General features: G+C 42.9%; 1 protein-coding gene across 1 annotated transcript in view; it reads right to left on the bottom strand.

The window, feature by feature from the left end:
• LAMB4 (laminin subunit beta 4) overlaps nucleotides 1-26,709 on the bottom strand; it is a 42,994-nt gene that overhangs the window by 9,640 nt on the left and 6,645 nt on the right. Inside the window, exons 5-27 of the mRNA XM_063323414.1 lie at nucleotides 26,509-26,644; nucleotides 25,671-25,744; nucleotides 24,822-25,010; nucleotides 24,163-24,226; nucleotides 23,385-23,599; nucleotides 22,480-22,600; nucleotides 21,630-21,818; nucleotides 20,406-20,585; nucleotides 19,492-19,601; nucleotides 18,930-19,009; nucleotides 17,778-17,928; nucleotides 15,763-15,948; nucleotides 14,458-14,579; nucleotides 13,370-13,490; nucleotides 12,216-12,393; nucleotides 10,737-10,880; nucleotides 10,279-10,510; nucleotides 8,507-8,664; nucleotides 6,710-6,934; nucleotides 5,399-5,619; nucleotides 4,139-4,235; nucleotides 3,410-3,785; nucleotides 2,883-3,043 (exon numbers count right to left, since the gene is read on the bottom strand). Coding sequence (XP_063179484.1) covers nucleotides 2,883-3,043; nucleotides 3,410-3,785; nucleotides 4,139-4,235; nucleotides 5,399-5,619; nucleotides 6,710-6,934; nucleotides 8,507-8,664; nucleotides 10,279-10,510; nucleotides 10,737-10,880; nucleotides 12,216-12,393; nucleotides 13,370-13,490; nucleotides 14,458-14,579; nucleotides 15,763-15,948; nucleotides 17,778-17,928; nucleotides 18,930-19,009; nucleotides 19,492-19,601; nucleotides 20,406-20,585; nucleotides 21,630-21,818; nucleotides 22,480-22,600; nucleotides 23,385-23,599; nucleotides 24,163-24,226; nucleotides 24,822-25,010; nucleotides 25,671-25,744; nucleotides 26,509-26,644 — 3,730 coding nt within the window. The remainder of the gene's footprint in view (nucleotides 1-2,882; nucleotides 3,044-3,409; nucleotides 3,786-4,138; nucleotides 4,236-5,398; nucleotides 5,620-6,709; nucleotides 6,935-8,506; nucleotides 8,665-10,278; nucleotides 10,511-10,736; nucleotides 10,881-12,215; nucleotides 12,394-13,369; nucleotides 13,491-14,457; nucleotides 14,580-15,762; nucleotides 15,949-17,777; nucleotides 17,929-18,929; nucleotides 19,010-19,491; nucleotides 19,602-20,405; nucleotides 20,586-21,629; nucleotides 21,819-22,479; nucleotides 22,601-23,384; nucleotides 23,600-24,162; nucleotides 24,227-24,821; nucleotides 25,011-25,670; nucleotides 25,745-26,508; nucleotides 26,645-26,709) is intronic.

Raw genomic sequence — 26,709 nt, 5'->3', positions numbered from 1 at the left:
AGGAGCTGTCATGTCCTTAGTCAAGCTTTTTAATCCTTTACTCAGCCAGGTGCCAAACAGGAATAGTTATTGATGCTCATAAAACCTGCTAAAATAGATGCAAATACAGTGGATCTCATGTCATTCTCCAGAGTCCAAAGTGTACGAGAAGCCAATGGAAGATACAAAAGTACGAAAGGGATCCCATTAATGACACAAACTGCTACTGATTTGCATTCATCAGTAACTCATTCATTGCTGCTGTTGTTGATTTGATAAAGCTCCTGTCATTTATGCTGTTTTGAAGTTTAGGCAGGAGAACTGTTTCTGACAGTTATAAAACCTATGAAATGATCAGTGCTCTGATTCTGAGTCAGGAAAGCATTTGTCCTGTTGGTTCAGCATAGTACCCAAAAGTTAAATGGTCTGCTGAACTAAGGCCAAAATTTGGATTACAAATGGAAATTTATGAGGTTTTTTTGGCTCTGGAAAATCCAATTTCAGGGTTGATGCATTAAAAAAAAGGCATTTCTATGATAAGTTTGTAGGCCAAGCAAAAAATACTTTCCAGCAAGAAGCTTAGTGTAAGCTTTCCATTAAGCAGACTCGAAAGGGTTGGAGAATATTACATTTTTTGCAGGACTTGGGCCTTTTGCAAAACACGTAATTTAAAGCTGCTGCTGTCAAGGCTTCCCAGATCTCCAGGGAACTTGAAATTGTCCCCAAATCCCCAGGCAGAAGTATGTGCAATGAGCCAAAACTGATGTGTCAGCAGTGAAAAAGCATCAGAGGTCATTGATCAACATCCCTCTTTGTGCTGGTAACCAACTCAGTTACTAGTTGAAGTCAATGACATGGCACTCATCAAGTCCTGTGTGCTTTGAATCAGGCTCTAAAGCCCTTGGCCTTGCTTTGATTGAAGCTGAACAATGTTTAGTTATGGTGTGGAACCAGGGCTATTTATTTTATCTTGTAACTCTTGGAAACAACGTACACTTTAAAGTTAGCTCCTAATACAAAATACCTGGCAAGAGGCTGCTGTAACTCCGTATCTCAGCCAGAGACTGTTTTCTGTGCAACAGTTCCATTGCAGGAATATTTTACAGTGGTTCAGCTCTCCATTAAGTGGCCCAAATGCATTTTTCACGCTTGGTTTGTGATGTAGCTGTAGAGCTTCCAAGTTCCTTTACGTTAAACACAGCGTCTTAGCACAGGCTTGATTTACAGCCTAGGAAGCTGTACTCACTGCATTACCATACCACAATGGCTGCAAAGCCAGGGGCAAAGGCTGGAAACCCATAATTTAATGACATCTCATGAAGTGCAAACATTCTTTTAAGGATACTTGTGTAGTTTTCTCCAGTGATTTTAATTCATCAGGTAGGAGCCCACATGTGTCTAGGGCACAAGTGCCAAATGTGCCTCGGATGGTGTACGTGACCATATCCTGCTCTAGCCTAGCAAAAAAGAGAGAGGAAAAAGCAGACAGAGCCATACCTAGTATGTGCTGCTGGTCCCAAAATGAAGATGGGGTGAGGGAGCCAGGCTTTCTCCCAGATGTCAAAAAAGCTGGTTATCTTGAGGGAAATGTTATTTCTGTGCTGTCAGATGCTTGGTAGCAGGACCAATGAATATTTGTGGCCCTGACCAGAAATTCATCTTAAATTCAAGGTCTTCCCCTCCCCACACCCCCGTGTGCTTTTTATAGGGTTGTTTATTCATCTCCTGAGGCCAAAAGACGAAGCGGGTTTGGAACGTGACCAGAGAGCACCACGGATGCTTCAGCTGTGTATCCACTGACCTCCCTGGGATTTATTGTTTCTTTGCCTTCCTGCCTTTCTCAGAGTCTGCACAAGACTCACTTGAATTGGGAAGTGGAGCCTGGAGCCTGGGAGAGCTGTGCTGACTGCTAACATGAGGGCCTGAGCAGATGAGCCGGCCCTAGAGGCACTGCCAAATACAACAGGGCAGAGGAGCCCTAAATCTTAATCCCTCTTTTCCCCTCGTCCTTTCCCTCGGCTTTGTATTCTGTTGACTTTTCCTTTTTTTTTTTGCCCTTGACTAGAATGATCTTTTCCTTGCCTGAACAAAACACAGAGGAACTGTAAATGGGAGTGCATTGCCTGCAGCTTGTGTCTTCTGTGGTGCACACCTTATCTTCTGGGGGTTTGTTTCTCGGCAGCCATCTCTTTGGAGAGTATACTGCTGACAGTCTCCTGACATTGTGGATGATCTAGCATCTGTTTGAGATCCCTGACTGATATGTCCCCATCGTTCTCCAGAAACAAGTCTGTGACATTATCATTACTGCTATTAGCAGCTGATGGAGACTATACTTAGCTCAAGCACAGACGGTGTAATTCTTTCAAAAATGCCAAGGAACTCAGTTCTGACTTCACATTTTTTGATGATGGAGAGCTAGTTCCTTACCACACAAAGTCATGTATTTTCCCATGGGAACACTAAGAAGTTGCACTATGACTCTCTGCTTTAATTAAACAAACCATTGCTGTACAACATTCTTTAAGTATTGCTAAGAGCAAGAGGACTCGGAAGTGGGGAAAAAGTCCTTTGCTATTCTACTGTATGATCTGCGAGTCTGTACTGTGAAACGGGGGTGGCTTTTAAACCCTGATGTAAACATCGGGATTCATAAGACTTCTGACTAACGTGACCCTGGCACATTCATCTGAAATTTAGGATGCTAGAAATCATGGCATTTTAAGATAAAAGGGAGTTTGGAAAGTCAGTATAACACGTTGTTAGTATTTACATTTTTGAGCTACCATAGGAAGCTAAAATCTAGGGCTCTTTGAAATATTGTATGGTTCAATGGTGAGAAAAACATTCTGAAATTTCACGGAAAATATTCACCTATTTAATTTAATTGCTGGCTGCCTTACCTTTGAGGTTCAAGTAATGAAAACTTTGATGCAGATGTATTTTCTGTTGTAGAAGTCCATACACTAGATCAGCTTCTTCTCCGATGTCTTCTATGTTCTTGTTAAGGTCAGGAAACTCATACAGCATACTGTGAAGGGGATCCATTTGTACAACTTTTTGTCTGAAAGAGAAATTGCAGTTATGCAGAAGTCAGACCAAATTGTTCTTAAACTAGAACTGAGATACACAATATTTTAAGGAGAAGAGATAAATTTCTAAATGAGCAGAAACATATACTTGTAATGGCTTAGTTAGAAAACCTTTAGGATGAACTGGAAAATTCCAGCATTTAAGTATATGGCTATGGGAAACAGATAATATATATAAGGACTATTTTGTTCACAGATCTATTGAAAACAGCGACTTAGTAGTTCCGCATCTGTGAGATGATCAGAAGTGGGACTTGATGTCTAGGGATGGCTGTGGAGCCCAGGGGAAGACTGCTTTCTCAAGCAAGGGATTTTTTCAGGGGCAGCTGCGCCCTTACAGAATGTAGCCCTGAAAATCCTTGATGCCTGAGAGGGCCTCCAGTGAAAGAACAGGATGTCTCAAAATTCTTTCAATTTCAGAAATGGCATCTTCAAAGGCTTTGAAGCGCATGTCACAGATGGGCATTCGTCCTCCTTTATCTTCGAGATTTGCAGCAAACCTCATTAACCCCTGGACAGTCTGAGCGAGGGCAGCAATTTCAGTGTCCCACTGGTCAAAACAAAGATGACACTGATGGCAAGAGGGAAAGTTTTTCTCAAAGCCGCGGCCACACTGGTCACAGAACCGGCCAGTGACGCCAGCACGGCAGTTACACGCGCCAGTGGCTTTGTCACACTTGGACTGGCTGGTTCCCTCCGGGTTACACTCGCACACTGCAAGAAAGGGACAGGAGGTTATATCGTTGTTCCTTTTCCATGGGTTTAATGCATGCAAAAAGTACAATCATGCATTTTAAGAAAATAAAAGCAAACTGATGTTTGAGTTAGAGCAAAGTAGACTGCCTGGCTAATGGCTCTTCTTCATCTCTAACTTCCATGGTCCCATCATAACCATAGAAGGAACAATATAGATAAATAATATCAACATTTTTATCCATCTTATACACACAAATGTATGTAAAGCCTGCTTCTCTAGATGTATGCCCTGTCTTCCCTATGAATATAAAAAGTAAACATTTCTTTTGAGGCAGTTTCTAATCCAGTTGTCCCCACATAGTAATACTTACAAATGCAACGCGTCTGGGGATTGCCAAAGTAATTCTCCTCACATTCATCGCAACGTCTTCCGCTGTAACCTATCTTACATGGACACTGGCCTGTAAGCTGTAAAGACAGTTAGGATTAAATAACTTCAGAGTCATATTGTCCCTATGACTTATGTCATATAGCTGTATGGGGACTGCGGTGACACTGCTTGCACACAGTCTTTGAATACACATGGTTTATACACCAATACAGGTTGTATTGGCCTACATTTCTCATCTTCCTCCTGAAGGCTGTGAAAACAAAATGGACTTTACTAATATGAAAGATTTTGTATGTCCCAGTCTACAGATGCTCTTTGAGAACTCATCCTCTGACTATGATTTGAGAGAGAATTCTTTTCCTTTGCAAAACAGATTAATTTCTTCTTTTTGCTGGAGCAAATTACTCATCTTAACATTTCAACTTTTAACTACATGATATATTAACTGTAACTGAAAACCTTGAGGGTACATTATGTACGTTGCCCTAGTAAATTTATTTTGGAATTCAGCTGTTAAATTAAACTGCAGCTCTGATAACTGGTACAGCTCAGAAAAGCAGTAGTAGTTCTTTGAGGTTAAGAGCTACATTTGCTAGGAAAAATAATAAATCCACTAAATAAACTGTAACAAACAGAAAGCATATTGAAAGGAAAATGTAAGAGCACACCAGCAAGAGCTTGGGATAAGCTCTTGGTGCTCCGAAGTCAATAGCAAAATTGCTGTTGACTCCATGGGACCACAATTTCACCTCTTTTTTATTTTTCCTACATTCTAGCCTTAAAAAGTGGACAGGAATTAAAGATGAGAAAAGGTACTCTAGCAGTCTGATAGACAAGGCATGATTAATGTAATGGCCACAGCTGCTACTTTATGAAAATAAACACTTAAAAAAATACTCATAAGACTCTTGGGTCCAAGCCTGGACTTCCTTCTTCCCTATATGTATGTTTACAAGGCAGTTTTTTCCTATGTGACATTTTCTTACAAAGTATTTCTAAGATGCCACTTGACAAAGAAACACGCAGGCAAAGAGAAATTGCTTACAAGCAGAGACACATTTTCAGAACAGCACATTTGATATAATGACTCAAAGCATGATTGCACCAATGGCAAACTTCCAAAGACTTCTTGTTTTCAAAGAGCATGACAAAAAACTATCCTCATTTATAGGAGGGTCCCCACCTTGCCATGCCAAAACACCACTACCCCAGTTCCCAGAAAGTGAAGTACTTTTCTTGCCTGGTTGCACTGATTGCTTTGGGAGTTTTTTGGATCACAGTCACAGATCTGACATCCTTTTCCACTAGCCAGGTCCCAGTAGCCAGGGGCACACTGGTCGCATGTCGCACCCACCACGTTGGGCAGGCAAGGGCAAGCTCCCGTGGCTGGGTCACACAGACATACTGCATCCCCCCCTGGGCACATGGCAGGGCGAACACCCGCCAGATTGCATGTGCACCCTGGAAAAAGAAGGACAATTACTAGAGCAGACGATAATATAGACAGTTGATGGACAATCGGAGCTGTATATAAAGCGTATGTTGTAGGTTTACTGCTAGTAATCTTGAACACATTTTTAATCTCATACAGTTGACCTGTCTTTCTATAATAGCTTATATATAGCTTTGAGCAAACTTACTGGGAACGTTCTGTACTTTTAATACAAGCACAAAAAATGAAGGCGTAATGAATTTTGAATCTTATTAGAATGAAATGTTAAATATGCTGGGTAAGGAGAAGGTGATTTACAGTAGGCACTATCCAGCGTGGGAAACCCCAGTAAGCCAAGTAAGATAAGAAGCCTTCCTTATGAGGAGCCAAAAGTTCTTGCTTAACCGTTTCTAATGGACATCTCCAAGAATGAACAAGGAATGGGCTTGAACAGTATGTTAGAGATTCCCAGAAAAAAAGTTTCTTGAAAATACCTATAATCGTCTGGCCTGTAGAAATTAGACCCTCAATCAGGCACATTTGTGAAAATAGTCTTTGAGGAATGTTGGGAAGAAACTGATGCCTTGCTTTTTCTTACAGTCCTACCTTTCTGTTAAAAGTGCTGAGCTATTGACAGTGTCATGGAGTCTATTGAACTGCCTGAACAGGGTCATTCTAGCCACCTAATGAAAATGTCTGGTAAGGCAGAGAGCTCAGCAAGGGATCATCTGGTTAACTGAGCATTGCTTAGTTGGCATCAGCCAGCAACATGGATAAACCATTATCTTTGATTCCTTTACTTTTGATTCCCTCCTGAGTGGGCTGAATGCACATTTATTTTTTTAACAGAGTACTGATTTCATTTCACAAATGAGTATTTCTCAGGAGTGATATTCAGTATGAGATTTAGTGAGACTTGGATGACAAAGAATTTAATAGATGCCATATTAACAGTTATTTGTATCACTGCATAGAAATATATTTAGTCTTCTCATATTTTGCTCCATTGATCTGCTTTAGTTTTACTGTCCCTCCAAGGGTTACCCTCTCCCTATAGACTAATTTCTTTAAAACTTTTCTTCATAGTAAGACACAGTTGCAGAGCTGTTGCTTACTTACTCTGACAGTTTTGATCGAGGGCTGAGCCAAAATACCCTGGTTTGCAGAACTGGCAGTTTGCTCCATGGGTGTTGTGTAAACACTTGGTGCATTCCCCGGTGACCCTGTTACAGGACTCTGGGTCTGTCACATCAATGTTGTTATTGCAGGGACATGGCACACAGTCAAGCCTGGGGCTGCCTGGGTTTTTGTAGAACCCACTAGGACACTCGTCACACTGATTGCCTGTTGGAGAAGAAGGTAAAAATATTTGCTGGCTGATGGGAATTCAAGTGAAACGTAATTTCCAGTAATACTGTTACAAGATTCAGACTGTTCAAATGCACATTTCCAATGGAAAATATCCATCTGTTGAGACTGTTGCCCTTTAATCCTATGATCAGTTTAAATTACATCTCCCACACTGAAATCTGATGGAAATGCAATCTCCTCATCCCAAGTCGTTTTTACCAAGGAAGTCTTTTCAGCTGAAGTAAATAGGTACCCTCTCACACAACACCTCCAAACATCTTTTTCCAGCAAAGTCTTTTCAATGGCAGTAGTCAGGGTTGGCCATATTTGTAGGATTTTCCCTGGGGCCTTCACCCGGATAGCAGCACGGGAAGGTGGGAAGTGCCCTTCCACGGAGCAACCTAGAGCCCAGCAGACCTGCCCTCACTTCTGTAACACAGTGGAGGATCCCCAGGAGATCAGACAAGCTCTGTGACACTCTGTCCTTGCTTGCTGGCATTACAATTACTTCTGCATACCATCCCACTGCCCACCCTGATCAGGGTGCTACCTCTCTGCATCTCAGAAAGCTTTCTGGGCAGACTGGTGTTGCTGGGACCTCATCCATTGGCTCATCCTCAACCAAGGACTCTGCTCATTTGCTGTGGTCCTCGGGACCAGAGCCCTTCACAATCTCTGAGGAAGTGAGCTCGGTGCCACAGAGGTGAGCAAGAGCCTTGCTGGGAAGGAGCAGGAGGAAGGAAGTCCGGGACTGAGGATTGTGGTGGTTTGTGAGGACAGAAGTCCCCTATGTCATTTTGGGCCCACAGCAATTACTTGAGCAAAACTGCTCTTGACTTACAAAGGAACATGGCCTAAGTAAAGATGACAGCATTGGTTTAGTTTTTGGCCGCGTTTACCATTAGGGTTTGCTTCCATCACTGGAGATCTTTCTAATGCCAAGGGGGAGGGAAATATCTTCAGTTTTCCCTGCAGAAATTCAAGCTAAGTCAACAGGATCTTAGGAAGCAAGGCATCAGTTTGCTGCACAAATATCTGCATTTGAGACAGCTGAGAATGGAAACCTCATTTCTACAGTGACCATTTGAATGGTGAAACAGTCGCTTTTGGGAATAACATCAAAGCAAGATTCTTCTATATGAGGAAAGATTTTCTCTGATTGGGAAATCTTATCAGCTCTTTTTGATGCCCTGTGCTTTCTGATCTGGGCTTCCAACACTTGTTTTTCAGAGGTAATGAGCAACTGCAGTTCTCCCTGGCTCTCCCCACCAGGTTAATGTAGTGCCCCTGGAAAGGAGAAGGTTTCCAGACTTTGCCATCAGATTAATTAATTGCTTCACTGTATCCACATAGATGACTCCCTTTTTCAAACACTAATTGCACAGTTCCCACTCTTCTCAGTCAGGACTTCCCACCTAATTTCAGTAAATTTGAGTGTTAACTTTTCTTATCTATCTTATTACCATAACCTCACTTGTCATTTCTGAACAGAGGATGGGCAGCCGATGGTCATTTTTCTTTCTTACATTAATTTTAATAGAATCAAATCCTTATTTTGCTTCGTACCTGAATATCCCTCAAGACAATTGCAGACTAGTTGTGCAGAGTGGGGGTCCTGGTAACAGGAACGTGCAAAATATCTATTGCTTGTAGGTGCCCCTGGGCACATGCATGGGCGGCAGGGTTCTCCGTTCAGAGGGTTTCCATAATAGCCGTCCATGCACCTGTGAAAGCAGTCAACACAAAGCAGCAGAAATTATCAAGTGCTCCTTTCAGTCCCTGCAGGTGAATCAATTTATATGTATGTATAATTAATTTAACATTCTGGGTCATTGTAATGCTATCCCATTAATTGGTACAGAAATATCAAGCTTCGAAGGTGTTCTAAAATGGAAAATCAGAGCTGAGTTCCCAAAATCTGGAGAAAAAGAAAAAAAACAGTTTTTTTTTTCAAGGAATATTTCTGAAGACTTTCACCTACCCTGGAACAATTTTAATCTAAATGATAATATATACGTATGACATACCACACATGCTCTGCCCAGGCAGCTAAAAGGTGCCATGTAAAAATTCTGCATATTCGCCTATCACCGCATATATTCGACTAGTTTCATACACACACACCCCGAGAGTGATTGGCATGACATTATAAAGTCCTGGCATGTGCAAAAAAGCAACAATTCATTCAAAGCACTCAGAAAATATTGCATGTTTTAGATGCAGCATATGTATTAAAATCAGACGTACTCTGTCTGACACGTTCTGCGAACCTGGGGTGACAAGGTGATGGCTGTTTCAAGACAGTGGTGGCTATGCTGTTACCCAGGCAGGCAGCAGGTTTTGGAGGCTCCTTGGGGGTCCACCCACCATCATCACCCTGCCCACCACTGCCTCCCTGTCCCAGCCCCCTGTGGCCCCACAGCTGCAGCAATACAGCGGCTTCTGAAGCATCCTCAGTCTTTGATCTGCTTTACTATGGCACATGGGAACACAATTCTCTATGTATACAAGCAGACTAAAAGTCTTGGCTATTTGATTATCCTCACCCTGGGGTCTGGAGCTCCTGCAGAGGCAGAGGGCAACAAGTATTTCAGTCTCCCATTTTTAATCTATTTGCCACCTACAAGCACAGTAGCCAAAGGCTGTATTGTCCAAAAGCAATGCAAGATAAGTTCAATAGGTTTCATGGGGAAATCCTCTTAAAAGTGAATGACAAGGTACAATCCAGCCAAACTAAACTAAACAGCTAATGAATTTAATTCTGACATCCGTGTTGAACTCTGACACTGCTACCAGTACATAGAATAAAAAAGAGGAGCACTGTTTTCAACGGAGCTGGAACACGTGGGAAAAGTCATTTGCTGGTCATATGGAAGTAACATGAACCACCGAACAGGGCATGTTTATTCAAGAACCTCAGAGATAATTGCAGGTATTAAAAATGAGTATTCAGCACAAGGTTAGCCTCTTGTCAATTTAAAAGCTGACAGGAGTCAGTGTATCTCACGTGCAGTGCTTTGCACATGTCTCCAAGCAGATGGTGCCATGGCACTCACGTCTCAAATGTCCTCTTGCGGGGAGCCCGCTGCAGTGCTGTGTGCATGCCTTGCCTGCAGTCCTCCCAAAGGCATTACACGCACCTTCCCCACATGCATTTGCTGAACAAATAGGTACCTGCCATTCAGCATCTGCGCCCAGTTTAATCCTGGGTTTAGGTATGTGTTTCCAGTTAAGGTCATTGATGCATTCATGGGGATGTAGGTGGCCCCCCATCTAGACACACGTTTCATAGAGCACCAGTATTTGTGTCAGCTTTGCAGCATTGCCCATCAACTTGCCTTTCACAGTGGCTTCCAGCCGTGAATTTGCGGCAGTTCAGGCACGCTCCGGTCACTGGGTCGCAAAGCTCCGCATAGCCATTACATGGGCAAGGACGGCAGTGGGGAAATCCAAAATACCCAGCCAGACACCGGCTGCAGCGCTGACCATCCACCTCCCGGCGACAGGAGCACTGCCCCGTCACCTGGTCACACAGCGTGCTCAGCGAACCTTGCGGGTGACACTCGCATGCTGGAAAACAATGAAAGCAAAGCTGCGTCCTGAACATATTCCCACCAAAGCTGCTCATCGCTGACACTGCTTGAAGGCAGCGCAAGCAGCGGGGATGGAAAATTTGTTATTTATGGAAACATTTTTTGTATTGCTTCACACATAATTGTGGATTCAAAGACCTAAAAAGTTGGGGTGTGCATGAAGAGCCAGATACTGGTGCTGGTGCTGGCTGCCAAGTACTCACCGTAGCAGCCATGGAAGCCAAAGCCGTAGCTGCCCGCAGAGCAGGTGTCACAGCAGCGTCCCACGACATTGGCTTTGCACTGACACTGACCCCCCAGTTTACTGCAGCTGGCATTCAGTGACCCTTGGGGATTGCACTTACACGCTGCCATGGGGAAAGAAAATCAAAACAGGTTTAGTTATAAAGGAGCGTGACTGCTCTCGTAAACTTGCAGGTTTCGCACTTAAAAATAGGAAGGAAAGAGCTTCATTATTCTCATCAGGGGTTCGCTAACCACTCGGGTTATTTTATGATGTAGCATCAATGGTGATGCTGTATCAGTCTCGGTGTTGGAGCTGCCACATTCAGGGCACTGCCTTCAGCACATTTTTGGGATAGGACAGAAGAGGGCGTAGCAAAATGTAGATCCAGAAGTCCTGAAGCCTAGAAGGTTATGATATAAATCTATGTCTAACTTCAGCACTGGACACAACCTGCAAGCAGTACTTAGACAGACTGCACCTGTGTATTGTTTGCTGCTTTCTGGACAGCTTGGACTAACTTGTTGAGTGAAGCTGGTCTGCTAACTCACAGAGGATGCTTGTCCAGGATGCTCAGATGCCAGTGCTAGAAAGCCAAAGTACCATGTTTCATTGGGAGAATCCTATCACTATGGGAACTGGGATAATGGGGAGTCAGCAAAGCCCAAACTTAAATTCAGGGGCGTCTGTGGCTGCATAGCCATGACCATGTCACATGATGTGTGTGGCACTGGTTCTTCTAAAAATAGCCCAAACCAAGCTCTCAGGTCCATTGGAGGCAAGGCTTGCTGAAATAAGCTGGCCACCAAAGTTGTCCAGAAAGGCCCCTTTTGTTACTGGAAGTGCAGAGAAGGTCCATTTCTCTGGGCCCAACACCAAAGAAGTTTCCTGAGACACTGAGCCCAGCTGCCCTTTCCATGGCGGGTCCAGGAGACTGCCTAGGGCTTCAAACCCCACCTGCCACTGCCCTCTTGCTGGGACACCACTGAGGTTTTCTTGGTGAATGTCTTCCAGCACATCAGCTTGTGGTACCATCATGCCTGGAGTCCTACCAGGGCATCCAGCTGGCCTGCAGCATCCAGGGAGAGGGCTCAAAAACTCCTCTGTCATTTTACAGCAGCCAGAAAACTAGGCCAAAAACTGCTTTGGCTATCTAGTGAAGCTGCATCTGATTGAAATGCTCTCCAGAAAACACACAAGCACTGCCATGGTCCCTGTCACACTGCTCCATGAAGTTCTCAGGTGTGATGGGCTCTGAGAGCCATGCCACCAAAAGGTGTTTGCAGCACACTCAGAGTTCAGTGGGACTTATGCTTCATGTCCATACATACCACGTGCTGATTGGCTTCACTTACATACATGCCCATGGGCTGAGAGCTCTCCAGTCAACATATCCTACAAACTCAAGGGAAAAAGCAGTAACTGCCCAAAAGAGCTGCCTGTGCAGGTTGCTTCTTACCCACGGCACCGTTGTGAATACGGGCTGACATGCTCACTATGAGTCGTGTGCATGCTTCGGGCAGGACGTGAGGTCCAACTTCTGATGCAATTTCAATACAGTGATACTTCTGGTACTCATCTAAATCCTTTTCACTGCATAAGTTCTCCACAGAGCCGATTCTGGGAATAAGTCCAAGCTTTGGCGTTAAGAGGGAAAAGAAAATATTTTTGCTTAGATATACTGAAAACCAGAATTTCCCACATTCTCTTACTGTGCTCCGCATTGCAAGGACAGAGGCCTGGAGCACCATGTTTCCAAATCTGCTGTTGTGCTGCTCGGTCATCTAAATTCACATTTATTCTGAAGGTCTAGACATTCCCCAAGTTCTTCAAATAAAAGAGACTATGTATAAAAAGGTCAGATTATAATAAGACCTCAGATATATGCTCAGAACTGGTTTTGCTTCTAAGAGGTGCTGTGTTGATGACTCCAAAAGCAGCATCTGGCCAAAATTTTTACTTGTACTACCAAGATAAAGAAAAATCAGCTGAAGGTTCCATGTCCAAGTATGGCCAGCCCCTGTCAGGTCCAGTTCTACAGAAGTAATTAGAGGAATGGACTTAAAAATATTTTTCTCAAGAGAAGGACCCAAAACTAACACTCTATTCCTGACTTGGTGGAAAGTTGGGAAATGTCTGGACCTGATTCCCGGGAAAGTACAGAACTAATTTTACTTCTCCAAAATCATCTTTAAATATATCCATGATTTTTTAATTAGATTCAAACAAATATGCAGATTTTTAAAAAACCTAAGTGATGAAGAACTGCATGAGTTTATATCCCTAATCACAGCATCCTGTCAGCATGTGTGGAGTGTGCTCAGAATAAATGAGCAACAGACAGAAATACGTACTCTGACTATTAACATATGCAACAAGTATGACTTGATGAAATATTACAGTATTGCTCTATGAAAATTAAAACAGATACAACTGTGTCTACATACAAAAACATGCAAACACAGTGACAACAGAGGTAAGCAGAAGCGCACTTCCCTGAATTTCCACTAAAACATGCTATAAATGATTTTAAAATATTTTGAGTAAGTCTGTGTAAAAAAAATCACCCTGGTATAAATACAGCCTCAAGGGAATTGTGACAGAACTACTCACTGAGTCAATCAAGATGAACGATTTCACCTTTGGATCAGAGGCAGAGGGCTGAGAAAAATACACATCCACAGAATATTCTGTTCCCGGCTCCAGGCAGGCTGGAGTTTGCAGAAGTGCAATCCTGTTTAGCAGAAATAAAGCACAGTTATATCCATGAGTCAGGACAAGGGTAGTTTACAGGTTGCTGTGAGCTCTCCCTCCCCTCTGTGCCTGCATCGTAATGCCTGCAGCCCCAAGCAAGCCCTGCTGCTGCGGGGAGCACACCCCAGCCCTGCTGCTTGCAGGGCTTTGGGAAAGCTGCAGGACTTCTGCCTGGATGATTCACCAAGCACAATTTAAACCTGGTGAGATTAAACTGAAAATGGCAGGTTTTAGTACTTCAAGCAAAGGAGTTTGCAACTCATTGTTCATATTTGTCCTTTCCTGTCCCTGTTTGATTAAGACTTCGGTCACACCCTCTTGGCTCCTCTCTATTCTTTACATAGAATCATAGAATCGCCTAGGTTGGAGGGGACCTTTCAGATCATCTAGTCTAACCATCAACCTAACTCTGACAAGAACCATCCCTAAATCATATCTCTAAGTGCTGTGTCTACCCATCTTTTAAATACCTCCAGGGATGGTGACTCAACCACTTCCCTGGGCAGCCTGTTCCAATGCTTGATAACCCTTTCAGTGTAAAATTTTTTCCTAATATCCAGTCTAAACCTCCCCTGGCACAACTTGAGGCCTTGAACATAGGTTCAAGCTGAAAAGCTGGTTTTGAAAATAGGCTACAACAGTGACTTTAAGTCAGTATTTCCTTTCTATACTGAAATAGCTGCAGTTGGATCTTTGCCAAAGCAATGACTAACCCCAGCAGGATCTCAGGCTGCTCTGCTGGCTTGGGCAAACCTTTGCCAGGCTGAGGACTGGAGCATCAGACTCTTCCTTAGAGCCTACGTGGTATTGTGGTGTGACAGCAACAGGAAAGGCCACACATGTGTTTCTAATATTCCCACTTTCCCACACATTTATTGCTCTGCAATGCTGCAGTAAAAGATTTGTACACAGAAAATCTACAGGCGAAAGGAAAGGAATAGTCAGACCTCTTTGTAGCTGGGAGAGGCAACGCATGTGGCTCCTGTGAAAGGCCCTTGTTTTTGCAGCGTTGACTTGACAAAATACCACTGGGCTGGACAGCAACACTTGCCAGCCAGTCTTCCAAGGACTATAAACAAAAGACAAAATTTATGGTCATTTTTCATATCTGAAAAAACCACTTTCTCTTTGCCAAGGTTAACAAAAGCCATCTGAATGATTGCACACTGCAGTGACAAAACAGATTTTGTCTTTGTTCTTTACAGGACTAAAAAAAATAATGTTACTTGTGAAAAATGCATTGTATTTGCAATGGCTAATTGAATAGCGGAGATGGAAATGGGACCTCAGCTGATGCAAATGGAAACTGCTCTGTTAAAGTCATTGGAGTTGTTTCCTTTCTTAGCACAGTGTTGTCCTGGAGATATCCTTCATTATCTGCCTCCTCTCACGTCTAATGAGGAATAACAAACATAAAATACTTTGTAACAAAAGTCTTTAAAATTCAACTGTTTAATCCTTAGAAGGAAAAAAATACATCAAACCAGCCCACTGCGAAATTGTTCTCATGTTTTAAGACACTAGGAGTTTTGTTTGCCTTCAAATGACAGTAAGAGAACACAATACAATAGACAGAAGGAGGATCTCGAGTGGTGGGATTGTCCCAGGAACCTGCAAAGTGAAAGAGCAAGGCATGTACAAATACTGGTACCGACAAAACACATGCCTGCGTTTTTGAAGACGTGGGTGTGGACTTAGGTTTAATCAGATTTGGGTTAACAGATTTCCCTAGACATGTCTTCATCATTGAGAAATTTTGTCCAGGCAAAAAATAAGATTTTGGCTATTTTCCTACAATTTTCACACATGTCAGAGCCCAGATGGAGCAACTGGGAAGCTGGATGTCTGCAAAAGCCCTGGATAAATATCTACTCTGATCACTCCTGCCTGTGCACATTTTCCTGCCTAGAAAATCCCAGCTAGAAATACAGTATGTCCATCTAAAAGCAGCTGCATTTTGCATGAGTCTGATTGCACTGCAAACAGTCCAAGCAAAGGTACCAAAAGAGGAACTCCAGAAGACAAATTCTTGGCTGATGTTTAGAAAACACTTGTAGTGCTGATTTTTCAGATTTGAGTGGAAAGGGTTAAGGGGATCCATGGAGGGCATGTCACTTGCTTGATATGGATGAACAGGCAAAGAATTTTAATTTTAAATATAAAGAGTGGGACAAGTTGATGCATCCTATTATTGACAAAATGGACCGCGCATCTATCAGAACATCACAAGACACATAAGATATCACAAGTACCTCAGGCTCATAACGAATCGTGATATCAAAGTCCATAGCAAAGGGAATGTTGTTGATAGCAAATCTCAGCCCAGCTCCACTAGGAACACGGGCAAAGCCGGGTCCCGTCCATGTGACAGACCGACCAGTGCTGGGCTGCCTGAAAACCACCGCCACAGCCGAGTCCTGTCCAAACTGCATCACACCCTACAAAGACATATTGACATTTTCAACAACACACAGAGTCAAATTACAAAAAAAACAAACTCAGAAAAAAGAAAGGAAATATTTTTGCCATGTTGTTTACTTATTTCGGTCATCAGTCAGCCTCATTTTCTGAACAAGCTTGAGACTGACAATCTCTAAGAACTATCCCAAACGTAGGATGTTTAGAGTCACATATAAAGAAAAGCTTCCTATAGCTTTGCAACAACAGCAACGAGAGGGACTAGAATAACCCATCCATTTCTGTATATTTGGCTTCTCCAAGCATTCATATTACAAACATTAAACAGATTAAACTTGATTTCATACATGGCTGGACTTTTCATTATAAGCTGAATAAATAAATATCAATACTTACAATGTCAAAGCCGACAGCATTTAAATGCAGTAGGTACCATATTAATGTCTTAGTAAACTTGTTGGAAAATGGAAAATGTTGGAAATGTCTTGCAAACAAAACAAAACAAAAAGATTTTCTCTTTCGTGGGGGCTCTTCTGAACAATTAATTGAACCCAAGTCTACAACGGCACTGGACATAGAGCAAACCTGTTGGTGTGCATAACAAAATGTCTGGCCCAACTGCGTACCAAAACAATTTATTTCATTTGTGTCAAAATTGTAATGTCTAGGACTGCGAATCCCACGTGCTCAGACACTTCCTTGTCCCCTGGTACAAAATAGAATTTTAGTATCCGGTGTAATCTCAAGTAACTATTCGAGTACCAATTTACCTGTTCCAGTCCAGATTTTCTTACACCTCGTTTCTTGCTCCTGTTTAACACAATCTTTCCATTTTCAATCATGAACTCATAGCCTTGCTTCTGGAAGTAAATGTCACACCTTGGAAGAGTGCTTGGTTTAACCTATGAAGTAATGAGAGAGGGGCAGCACTGTCTCAACAATTTTGAAGGGTAGGTAAGCAGCTAAATGAAAATCCACATTCTTAAACTAAGCTCTATTCTCTGATGGATGAAACTGTAAACTATGGCCCAGCAGCCGCTGGAAACCCTTTTCCCTCACTCCCTTAAAATTAACTTGCACTTCCTCCCATAAGCTATGTCCCAGACATCTGTTTTCCATTTAATTATTGCACTGTAGGACGATTACTGGTTGTGATTATAGCTAAATATTTGCGGATGTGACCTGCAAATAAACATTTTTTTATTATTCCTTCTCTATAGCTTCAGGACAACACATCGGAGAAGAAATGTTAGTAAAAACATAGGGAGCGGAAGGGATGCATTCCAGACTTGTACTCTGCATACGGAACAACGACCCCCATGTTGGGGGGTGGGAGGGAATAAATAAAAATTAATTTTTCTAAAAACATTACAGACGGATGCCAAATTGTTGAGGAAATTGGGCTACAATCAGTGCCATTATATAAGGCAGTAAGAATGAGTCCAACAGAGCAGAGAGGAATTTGATACTTCCCCGTTGGAGATTCCCAGAAATATCACAGTTCATGATAGCTGTTGGCAACTCAAATATTTTCCTCTAATTTAAATAATGAAATTAATTTATCTAATTAATGCTAGACCAGACCACTCTTGAGCAGCAGCAAGGACAGTTTTGCAGGTCACACCATGCCCTTCGTTAACCCTTGGTTAACCGCCACAGTTATGGGATAGTCATGTCCATGAAGAACACACATGAACCAAGGACGGTCAAGGGACTTGCTTTGTATCTTCCTGCTAAAGAGCCACTCCGGCTGCTCCCTGAGGAAGGGCTTGGCAAGGGAGCCTTGACTCCTGTGCCACTACCGCATGGGTCCCCTCTTAGTATGACACCTAAAAAGCCAACTACGTACCAAGGGTGCAGAGCCAGAAAGGGGCTTTGCATACTCAGCTTCATAAATATAATAATCCAGGGGTAAAAAGAAGTAGCCTAGGGCTGGCTCATTACACTGGCGGCTCACGATGTTGGGAAGACACTTGCACTGCCCATCCTTCAGTGAGCACCTAGGGTAAGAGTTGGTAAAGGGAGGACATCAGAGTGCAGCATGGCTGGGTCCTCACAGCACAAGAGCAGCTCAGCTCCACCCTTGTTTCAGATTTGCTTCAGATTGCCTCCTCTATTAAACTTCATCCTACCACCCACCGCGCTATTTCTGATGCTGGATTTATTCATTGCTACTTTTTCATCACTTAGAAGACATGACATGCTTTGTCTTTCTCTGTGCATTCCATACCTGAAGCACAGATCCTTTTGTTTCCTGAGCATACATTACTATCTATTCCTGTATCCGCTTCTTGTATCTGCTTCTATATCTATTACTGTATCTATCACAATCCTTAAGCATCTATCACCTGAAATTTTGGAGGCAGACATGAGATCAGAAGGACCTTTGATCTGACATGATATGGTAGTTTTCATATACTTATGCTCTTACTTAACACATCAGATGATTACTAGCTTTGATTTACTTGCTCACAAGGAGCTGCTCTACAGCATTGGACTATGTGTTCCTATGTCTGAAGTCTAACAGCAGTAGCGAAGACCCCTCCCCAATCAACTCCTGGAGGAGCCCAACTGAAACCAAACTGGCTTCTAAAATTATATATTTTGAATAGGAACCAGTACGTCAGAAAACATTTGAGCTATTTCTAGCTTTTAAAGTAGATATAGGAAGCTAAGTTAAAAATGTCACCTCTGACTTACTTCTGATTTCTATTAATATTAGGGCCTCTGGTTCTCTCATGGCATGCGGTTTATATTTTATATTAAACAAATCTTGACTCTAGCTGATTCAAAGTTGACTTCAAAGGAAAAAGGTAAATCACCTTATGACAAATAAATTTCTAAGATCCCAACCTGACTTTACACTGTTTGTATATGACAAAATTACGTCTACAATCTATTTTCCCATTTGCACTGAGACTCTATTAACCTAATCAGGAAATTTAGCTCAGGAGTTTATAAAAGTTAAAACCAAGAAAGAACTTGAAGAACATTAACTTACAAGTTATTGTGGGATCCACCAATATCACAGTCACATGGAGAACAGCCATACAAGCTGCTGCCAAGACCCCAGTATCCTACCTGGGATAAAAAGAAAGTGAAAGATTTTTTACAGAAAATATTTTCTTACGTAAAGCGCAACAGAACTTATTCCCCTGGATGAACGATGCTCTGGAGCACTACTGTGCTGCTGTCTGTGCTTGGCCATGGGAGATTGCTTCTCTTACCAGATTGCATGGGTGCTCAGCCACTGCAAAAAGAGCCAGATATTTCACCATTTGTGCAAGCAAGTTGCTCTGTAAACAGCAAACATGACTTGAGGACATGATTTTGCATTTCCTTTCCTTCCTGGGAGTGCTCCTCCTAGTTCAGTTTGATTGCACAAATGTTTGCACGCAGTAAAAAAGAACCAGATGTTTCAATGCAAAACAGGAACATATAGCTGTAAAACTTTTTTGAATTTTGACTCATTGTTTACTTTTCTGGCAATGAAAAGGTGGGAGATGGGAGAGGAGACTTCTAAAACCACATGCACAAGTAATAACAAAAAACTGAGTACGTACGATGCATTTTTCACAGCGTCGCCCTGTGGCGAACCGCTGGCAGAGGCACTCTCCCGTAGCAGGATCACAGACGGAGAAGGGCAAACTGCCGGAGGGATCACAGTTGCAGGCTGTGGGGAGAGAAATGTGCGGTTACCCCTGCAGGCCCCAGTGACGGCAGCAGGACTGACGTTTGCTTTAGATGTGACAGCAGCATGACAGGCAGTCTCCATCCTCCAGACGGATGCTCTGCAGATGGACATGCCCTGCCACCCTGCAGCCCTCGGGCTGCCCTTGGGGAATGAACCATTTCCTCAGTGGGTACCCTCTCCAGGGGGAGCAGGGGCACTGGTAGAATTCCAGCGTGGTGGTTTGCCGTGTGCTGAACCACACTGCACAGTCCTGGCGTGTTGCTGAGTACCATGCTGTGGGCATAACGTGCTCACAAACCCACAGTGCGTCTAGGTAGGGGTGGGATGTGTTTTTCAGTGACCCTCTCTCGGGGGAGCAGCTGCCTGGAAGATCTCATGGCAAGGCAGCAGCTCCTGCCATTTCGACACTGCACTGTGCAGTGCAGAGTCCAACTATCCTAACAGCCCATCTGTGGCTTTTCATTCACCCTTATGCTGATTTTGATGCTAAAATAATTTTCATGGGTTTTAATCTCCTTTTTCGATTAAATTGCATATTTAACGATCCTTCTATTAACAACAGCCTGATCCCTTATAGTATACTATGTATTCTGCAAGTGATTTTGCATCTTTTCATCTCAGATGCTGCACCAGGAACGTTAAATTACATTGACATTAAATTATAGTAGGCAACTGGGCATTTTGTGAAGCAGGTAGTGCATTAATGTGTGCATCTGTGCATTCAGTTATCTTAACCTCTTAAAAATGCTTTGGAAACAAGAATAAAAGAGGTGGTTTACATACGCTGGCAGCCCAGAGGGTCACTGCCACTCAGCCCGTAGTAGTTTGCCCTGCACTTGTCACAGCGGACACCCTCCACGTTCTCCTTGCAAGGGCACCGGCCCGCGACCATTCCCAGAGCAGGATCTGTGCGGCTCTCGCACATGCCATTGTGCAACGTACCTTCTGGGTCACAGTTGCAGGCTACAGGCATGGTCAAGGAGAAACATAAAAAAGCACATTTAGATATAAGCATGAAAACACAATTATAGTAGGCACAAATTCAGGATTCTTGCAAAGATTAGAGAAGTTCATCCATGCTCACTGTGTTGGATGCTTTACAGTTAACGCACAGCCACTGGTAAGAAATATTATGAGAATGATTCCAAGATCTGATTTTCTCTGGAGGAGAGTTACAGTCTTCACTTTGGCAGAAATACAGCCTTTGCTTTGGGTAGAAATAGGCATCACTCATTTACTCCCTACCCTTTTCAGAGCACCTGGGGGAGAGTGGAGCCCATACTTTTGGGGATGCTCTCACGAAAGCTGTAGGGTTGCAGGGATACCACACATAAGCCACCTCCCCAGAGCTGGTCTGAGTTGGCTGAATTATTTACTGGAAGCAATGGATTCAGCAAAGGACACTGCCTTCATGATGCATTCCGTTATTTCCTAAGGCACTACCTATTTCTCACAGCAGAGCAGAAATCTACCACACCACTCCCCTGGGAAATCACCCCTGGGGTCCTTAAGGACTTTTTACGCCAATCAATTACTACAATTAAATTATACTCGGAGCATTTTTCTCATCCTATATTAATACTGAATTTAGCTCATCTTTCAGAAGAAGGGCTTTTATGCCTGAAAGACTGTTTTTCTTGCGTATGGCAGGTGCCTAGCCCAAGCTATTACTCCTCCCACCATTTTGCACCTCTTCTGTAATCACAGAAGCAACAGCGCTACTGCTATTCGTATTTACATTGATGTTGTTCAAGAAAGATGATAGCCCTGCTGGATTTCTAAACTCAGTTTAGCAATGAGTTGGAATATGCAGCCCTTTTGCAATGCTGCTTCAAGGATGCTGTCATGCAGCTACTTTATAAGGCAATTTGGGTGTTATAGGTTTAGTAACATTTTTACAACCATATGAACGTTTAAGTATGGGGATGCCATAGGGTTAAGAGCAAAGAAGACCAGAACCTCCCTGTTTCGAGTCATTCTTACAGAAGGTAAAACAGGGAAGCTTACGGAGGCACGCCTGAGGGTCTGAGATGACTTTGAGTGGATCCTGGTAAAAGAAACGTTTGCACTGGTCACAGTGTTGCCCCGTGGTGTTGTCCTGGCAGTCCTCACAAACACCACCGCTGACACCACCACTGGCCTGGTACACGGCCATGTCAAAGTGGCATCTGACAGAATGGCCATTGCAGTTACACCCTGAAACAAAACAAAACAGTGGGATATTTCACACCACAACAGCTATTATTGTGGTCATGTCACCATTACTGTCTATTGTTAACACAGGGTTACTTGTTACTTGTATCATTTCAGTGCCCCATAAAGATTACACCTCCCCAGGCCTTGTGCTTTACAGCTGGGGGGCAACATCAGAGACCTACAACAGAGCTGGGCCCTACACTTGAAAAAGTACCTATGCGGGTGAGTAGGCCTGATATACAGTGGGGAACTGCTCCACTGAACAAAGATCTAGCTCAATATTTGCTACAGATCCTAATGTATTATTCTTGTATATCCTATATTACTCATTATCATGGAAATAAATAATTTAGCCTTGTCCAAATTCTTGTTTCATTCACAAGAAAGACCCTATGCAAACCAACAAATGATCTTTTTTGCATTAGTTGCTTTTTCCTCTCTTTATTGGCTTTTTCTCTTTATGAAAAATAAGAACATGAAACAGCTCTCCTTCTTTTAGGGTAACACAGTGCTGATGGATACAGGAATCCATCTGTTTTTCTAGATGAGGCATGGAAAAGTCTCCCTCCCAGAAACCTGGCCAACCCATTATGCACTGGGCTGGGATTGTGCTACACCCACCCCCCAGCTACTAGAAAGGAAAATAATATGTTTGAGTTACGTTTGCAAGCATTATGTTGTGTCCCTTCAGCTGGCCTCCAGGGAGCATCATTGTAGAAATCTTTACATCTTTCACAAGACAAACCCTCAGTGTTATGGTGGCAGATACATCTCCCGTGGACCTGCAACATGAGGAGAGGAGAGGAGAGGAGAGGAGAGGAGAGGAGAGGAGAGGAGAGGAGAGGAGAGGAGAGGAGAGGAGAGGAGAGGAGAGGAGAGGAGAGGAGAGGAGAGGAGAGGAGAGGAGAGGAGAGGAGAGGAGAGGAGAGGAGAGGAGAGGAGAGGAGAGGAGAGGAGAGGTATGCCAGCAAGATCAGGAAAATTCAAAGCTCTTTGGCTCCCTCAGCTGACATAATTCTCAGTTATTTGAGTAAAAGCTCTGGAGAATAGCTGCAAACTTTAACCAAATAGTTTTAAAGCCATTAAGCAATATTTAGAAAAAAATACTTCTAGAGATATCAAACGAGACTTCAACCTTCTAAATTCTCTCTCTCTCCCTACATGTGTCTATATAGAAATACATATTTTCCAGTAGACAAAACCACTTGTTCCCAGAGGGAAAGAATTCGCGATCATGTTCCTGAATTTTTTAATAATCCATTTTTCATGGGTTAGCTTTGCATTATCAGCTATTCTTTGTGCCAATGCCTCCTCTCCTGCTGCAGAGCCCGGAGCCCAGCTGGAGTGTGGAATGCACCCAACAAGTGGCCATTCAAGTCTGCACACACCACAGGCCACTTACTGCATTACATTTGCACCATTACAGCTCCGGTATTTTGCTGCTATTATCAACGTCTTGTCTCAGTTGCTTTTGAAACACACTAGTGCCAACAAAGAGACAGCTTCTGAGCAATCCAGCCCAGGATTTTAAAGGAAGAAGCTGTATTGACAGCATAAATGACACACCATGCCAGACTGATGGAACACATCTCCCCGCAGATTCTGTACTGGATCACACTGACTGGCGTGGCCATTGCAAAAGCAGCTGCCCCGCACAACCATCTCATAGACAGCGTAGTAGTACTTCTCAAGGGGATCACTGTGCCTTCTTCCAAGCAGAGCATCCCCAAGGGTGTGGAGTTTAGTAAAATTGATCCTTAAGTTTGTCAATGTAATGAGCTCTGGAAGGAAAGAAAAGAAATCAAGAGTCCAAGTTCACTTGAAAATGAACAAGGTCAAATCTTCAGCTTGGATCAGTCATCCAAGAATTTCCCCATACTGAAGAATTAGTTAAAATGATTTGATATTGGCCGAGACCAGTAACCCACACAGTGCCAGGGCATGGACCCACTCCTGGCACACAGCTGTATAAGTGTTAGCACTCTCCTTGGTACCCCTCTGGCTGGGGCCAACCTGTATTTTGCCAGTCACTGCCTTCATTGGTTCATGTACATCTCTGGGACTGCTCCCAAAAGGCAGTGTGGATTGGGCCACTTGATCCCAGAAAGAAAGATAGTTCAGCTGCACGCATGAACTCTGCGGAGCTGTGCCATTTGCCCTCAGGGCTAGAGAATAAGATTGACGCATTTTATTTATTAATACAGATGTCTCCCTACACTCTTTTGGTTTTGGTACCTAATTTTCAACATCATTGACTTACACCAGCTGAGCTTTTCACCCTTTCAGTATACAAAATAAGCCACACAAACAAAATATCTCTGGAGAAAACCTGTACTATCCATACCTTGGATATATGGCACGTATGGATTTTCTATTTCAAAGCTGGGATCCAAAGCTTTTAAAACAACCTGCAAAACAAATTAATACAGCTCTATAGATTGCCGAAGCTATTCTTTTTGGATATAAAGACTGTTACATGATACCATTAGTTACTAATGCCACTTTACTGATCCCATAAAAGAAAAAACACAAGGCTGTGGCTCTGATTCAGCAAGTGCTCTCACCCTTTCAGCCTGGCCTTGGCTGAGCAAGGCAAAAAGTCCTTTAGGTGGATTGATGTGTCAGGAGGAAGGAAAAGCAATGCCCTAGTGTGATGATGAGATGGGACCAGCACCCACCAAAGGGATCAAAGGACAGGCCCCTGCCTTTAACAGTAGCGGCTGATGGGGTGTCAAGATCTCTCATAAGGGTGACCTCCATATGAATTTGAAAACAAGGAAAGAGCACTAGAAGGTTTTGTCCAAGTTGTTTTATGAATTCATTTGGATGTGAAATGGAGGGTAAAACACAGTGGTTGTCTTTCCCTCTTCAGTAAAGTCAATAGCACTTCATGTCTCAGAATCTGTAGAAGTGGATCTGATGGATACAGAAGACAGACCTTCAGGTCCAGAAAAATAGCCACATATGATCTGAACTCATACAAACATGGACACTTGGCAATACCTCGCCTTCAGTGGAGGGCTCGATGTCTGAATATCTTGAATCACAAATGACATCTCCCACACCTTTTGCTGGATGAGAAGAGATGTTGGGAAAAGAGGCTGCACAGTCCTGTGCAAAATATCTAAATGCTTTCCAGGTCTGACCAAAGTCGGTGGAGCGCTCAACCAGCATTGCTGCAGGCCGAAATGTCTGCAAGAAACATTATTTCAAGAATTCCTCAACCAGGTGTTGATATTTCACGGGTTGTTGTATTGACATTCTTGTTTGGGGGATGCCAACAGCTGGCAGTTAAAATTCTGTGTTTGGGATCTTGCAGGCTCACTACAGGGCTACTGTGCTGGTTACATGATTCTCTGAAAAAGCTGGGTTCTTCATTCAAACCACTTTCTAGCAAAAGGGAAGGGTAACCTTCCATATAGATACAAGATTACTTTCTAAGTAAGGAAGTTTATCGTAACATTGTAGGAATCTTATAGAAAATAAAATTTGTAACCATCCGGATCATAACAGATATGCATGAGAAGGCTGAACTAAATTTGAAAAAGCAACTGCAGTTCAGAGGTGTCCTAAATTTTTAGGGCTTAATTTTGCAATTTAATTTTTTTTCAGCTTTAGTTCTCAGATTTATAGAAAATAGGACCAGAAGGCACATGCATAGGAAGCTATTCAGTCTATCCTCCTCCCCTAAGGCAGGATCAACTATAACTTAACCATACTTGACAGGTGTTTATCTAACCTGTTCTTACAAACCTCTGAAGATGGAGCTGTCACTGCATCTCTAAGCAATTTATTCCTGTGGTTAAGTAATTAGTGTATAACATTACATAAAAGCTCTGGTAAAAGATGTACCTTAAAAGTCAGGATAAGATGGCTGAACTGGAATAAAGTTTCTAGGTCCAACCTAATGCTGACATGGTCAATGCCTGAAAAGAGAATGAAAACAAAGTGAGGAGCACAACATGCACATTGGAGGGGTTGCTGAGACAGCTCTTCCATAGGGAATTTAAAGATGCCTTTTCCAGCACAGCAGCTAGGTTCTTTAGGGCATCCCCTGTGCACAAACCCAGAGTGTGGCTGGATCACTCTCTCGGGGGCAACGTGATGCTCTGCCTTTCTGGCACTGGCACCGGCAATGCCGCATGTCACTGAGACTTCACAGAGAAGCTGTAAGGATATATAAATTATCGGTGAAGAACTACTACAAAGAAGCGTGGGACAAAATTAACAGGTGGCAATAAGGGTGTTGATAGCCAGGCTTCATTTAATTATTTCTTAAAGTACTGGTGCTTTACACTGCAAGCACTATTTTTTTTTAATGGATATTTGTGTTTTACACACTCTGTCATTACATATCTGTAGGCAAGTGTTCCTTTTGCCACAAACAACATTTGCCTGAAAAGCAGACACTCTGTGAAAAATATGTGGCCACTGTGCATAACACAGCACTGCTGTGGGTCTTCTAGCCAGCTCTTGGAGATACTGTGCTTAAAATCTGTCTGTAGAAAAACAGAATTTCTAAAATCCTATATTGTGACACACAAATAGGTTTAAATCACTCAGTATTACTGAATCAAAGAATGGATGTGGTTTGGTCTCATCTCTTCATGAAGGCAACGTGATGAAACCCAGTTACATAAATAAATCTCACAGTAACATTTTACAGTAATATTTTCTCAAATAAACTTACCATTTTCAGACTGCCACCACTTTTTTTTCCTATCAGGCTCAAAAGTTGTAATAACATTTTCAATCATGTGACTGTTGTGCTGCGTATAGGGATTATATGGGTATCTGGAATCACAGAGAAAGCACTTCTGTTCAGCCTAGAAAACAAAATGAGCATAATAGGAGATTAATTTCGTCTCTTCTCTCAAGATCCCGTAGATGT

This window comes from Chroicocephalus ridibundus, chromosome 1 (genome assembly GCF_963924245.1).
Source record: "Chroicocephalus ridibundus chromosome 1, bChrRid1.1, whole genome shotgun sequence".
Taxonomy (NCBI): Eukaryota; Metazoa; Chordata; class Aves; order Charadriiformes; family Laridae; genus Chroicocephalus; species Chroicocephalus ridibundus.
Note: the sequence above shows the minus strand (reverse complement) of the source record. Positions and strands in the feature narration are given on the sequence as shown.